This window comes from Sinocyclocheilus rhinocerous, unplaced genomic scaffold, assembly GCF_001515625.1.
Source record: "Sinocyclocheilus rhinocerous isolate Xijiao unplaced genomic scaffold, SAMN03320098_v1.1 scaffold1740, whole genome shotgun sequence".
NCBI classification, from domain to species: domain Eukaryota; kingdom Metazoa; phylum Chordata; class Actinopteri; order Cypriniformes; family Cyprinidae; genus Sinocyclocheilus; species Sinocyclocheilus rhinocerous.
Genome location: NW_015651446.1, coordinates 1,289,738 through 1,292,797, shown reverse-complemented (window position 1 = coordinate 1,292,797; position 3,060 = coordinate 1,289,738). Strand labels below are relative to the sequence as shown.

General features: G+C 35.9%; 1 protein-coding gene across 1 annotated transcript in view; it reads right to left on the bottom strand.

Annotated features, from left to right (window-relative positions):
* LOC107712820 (phospholipid phosphatase-related protein type 4-like) overlaps positions 1–3,060 on the bottom strand; it is a 19,746-nt gene that overhangs the window by 8,137 nt on the left and 8,549 nt on the right. The window contains exons 3-4 of the mRNA XM_016518167.1: positions 2,302–2,397; positions 776–1,002 (exon numbers count right to left, since the gene is read on the bottom strand). Coding sequence (XP_016373653.1) covers positions 776–1,002; positions 2,302–2,397 — 323 coding nt within the window. The remainder of the gene's footprint in view (positions 1–775; positions 1,003–2,301; positions 2,398–3,060) is intronic.

Below are 3,060 nucleotides of genomic sequence, written 5' to 3'. Positions count from 1 at the left end.
GGAGAATATTTTCTATACCCACTGTATATTGGGAGACTCCCATGGTGAGCTGAATCTGTTGAACCTAATGTTGTGTCTCCATCTTCTCTGACTGTTCAGAGGATAAACAAACATTAACAGTGGCATCATAAGCAGGAAACCATCACAAATAGCACTGCTACAACAGCATACACTATATTATCTCTGACATACAGTAAATAAAAGATTCCAGAGAAAAGATGCAATGTACCTCCACATTATCTACACTTTCAGAACTTGAGGCATCAAATTATACTTGCTGGTCTAGAACACGTCCAACTCCGTCTGATTGCGAGTTCCTGAATCATCACAACAGCGAATCTCTCCAGACAGAGCTGGAGTTATAAACGGGGTAAACGGTATTTGTGTCAGTGTACTGTATGCTCAGAAATTCATAAGCCACTTCAGTACTTCATTATTTAGTGAATCTACACTAGCAGAAAAATGGTCCACAGCCTAATCCGTTCCCTTGAAAACCAACCTTATTAAAAAGTACATCAAAAGCTATTCCTTTCATCTACAGCCGCTATTCTTAGGCTGCACTGAGGCTTGGCTCTGATCCATGCAGCCTCTTGTGCCTGTATATCGTTCGTACGAATCCCTGAGTATCAGGAGTTCACACTTGAGTAGTATTTAAAGATTTTTTATCAACTTGTCTGTATCAGTGGGTGTTAAAATAATCTCTGTTTCACATGACTGTGGCACTGTTAATCCAACAGAGATCTAGGTCTCCGTTCGCCATGAATCAGAGCCGTACCTGCCGGCGTTGATGACAGCGGCATGAGATCCTGAGCAGATGTCCTCCAGGATGAAGAAACTTTCATCACAGGAGGAATTGAGGTGAGTGTAGTTGGGCTTGCAGACAGTCAGGAAGTAGGGGGCGGGGTAACCTGTCGACAACTGAATGATGTCGGTAATCAAAGCCGTGGCGCATAAGCCAAACACATGAACGCCTGAAAGGAAAAAGACATTGAATGTGATACACTAATTACTGATAATTATTGATATTTCTTTTAATATAAGTTGATAACCAATATATTGGCTGATATTATATATCAATTTATGTTTTCTGTGAAAACTTTAAAAGGGAAAACTTGTAAGATTTAAAAAAGAACAAGAAATTAATACTTTTATTCAGCAAGGATGCATTAAATTGATCAAAAGTGACAGTAAAGACATTTATAGTTTTACAAAAAAGTTCTCTTTTAAATAAATGCTCTTTTGAACTTTGTTTATCAAAGAATCCCGGAAAAATGTATCTCAAAAATATTTTCAACATTGACTGTGAAAAGAACCATTATTATAACTGACCACCAATAATGACTGATATTAATTGAACACCAGATCAGCATATTAGAATGATTTCTGAGGGATCATGTAACACTGAAGACTGGAGTAATGATGCTGAAAATTCAGCTTTGCATGAAGAATAAATTATATTTTAAAATATGTAATTTTATGTAAATGTAAATATTAAAATATTATGTAAATATTAGATTTCACAATATTACTGTTTTTACTGTATTTTTAATCAAATAAATGCAGACTTGGTGAGCATAAGAGACATGCTGGTACCGATATGACCACAAATATTTAGCCATTTTATTGCCAGGAATATTTACATACATGTTCTGAGAGCTACACTTTTGTGCAATTTTTTTTGTGCATCTAATGTGTCGTCAAAGGTAGCTGTGTGAACATTCTTCAGAATTTCTCCTTTTGTGTTCAGTGGAAAAACAGCTTTGGAGCAACAAGAGGGTAAGTACTGTACATGGTGACAGAATTAAATTTTTTTGTCTGAACTATCACTTTTATTGCAGATCAGTTTAACAAATTAAATTCATTCCACAGAATTCTGGACCAAAAAAAAAATCAAATTTTTCTGGGGGCCTAAAGGTAACGAAATAAAGGAGTGAAAAAAGGATGCATTAAATTGATCAAAAGTGACAGTAAAGACATTTATAGTGTTACAAAAAAGTTATCTTTTAAATAAATGCTCTTTTGAACTTTGTTTATCAAAGAATCCCGGAAAAATGTATCTCAAAAATATTTTCAACATTGACTGTGAAAAGAACCATTATTATAACTGACCACCAATAATGACTGATATTAATTGAACACCAGATCAGCATATTAGAATGATTTCTGAGGGATCATGTAACACTGAAGACTGGAGTAATGATGCTGAAAATTCAGCTTTGCATGAAGAATAAATTATATTTTAAAATATGTAATTTTATGTAAATGTAAATATTAAAATATTATGTAAATATTAGATTTCACAATATTACTGTTTTTACTGTATTTGTCAGCTTCAGCTCCTCCTCTGCACTGCGCTCGGGACAGACAGCAGAACAGAATCCCCTCTCCGATCATGATCTGTGGACATGCAACACACCAGGTCAGAGGTGGAAGTGGATCAAATGTTCAGGATATCTCTCCTCTCAGATTGCACTCAACGGTCTCATACTAACTCTTCAGGAGGTTCTTTTTACTCTGACACCAAACACAGAAGCTCTGTAGTGAAGCTCCAGATGTCTTTAAACAGAACCGCCATAATGTCCTTGTCTACTTGTAAATGCACAATTTTGATAAGCCATAATGCAATCAGCTCTCACTTGGGCTGAGAGAGCGGTCGTTTTGATCATTGCACACTTATGTATTAATGCCCATCTTAAGCAGCGCTGTCAGTGTGCATCAAAGACACATCCATCCTTAATCTGCTCCAGATCTGTCCCCGGCGTTTCACCTCCCTGTCTTCTGAAAATCACACACCCACTGACTTCTGCACAAACATCAGGGCTGTGAAGTGCTGCTTTCATGTAGATTAATCATTTCAGCTCAAATGGTCACAAGCTTTGTAAAACCTTGTTTGGGTCTTTGGTCCTTCACTTCATACCTTATGTAACCTCCATCACTTAACCACATTGTAGGAGAACGGCATAGTTAGGTCTGAGCATTTTGATTTAAAATGTACTTGAATACTTTATATATAAAATCATTCCTTCCAAAATTATATTTAATTAGTATATAATATAGTCA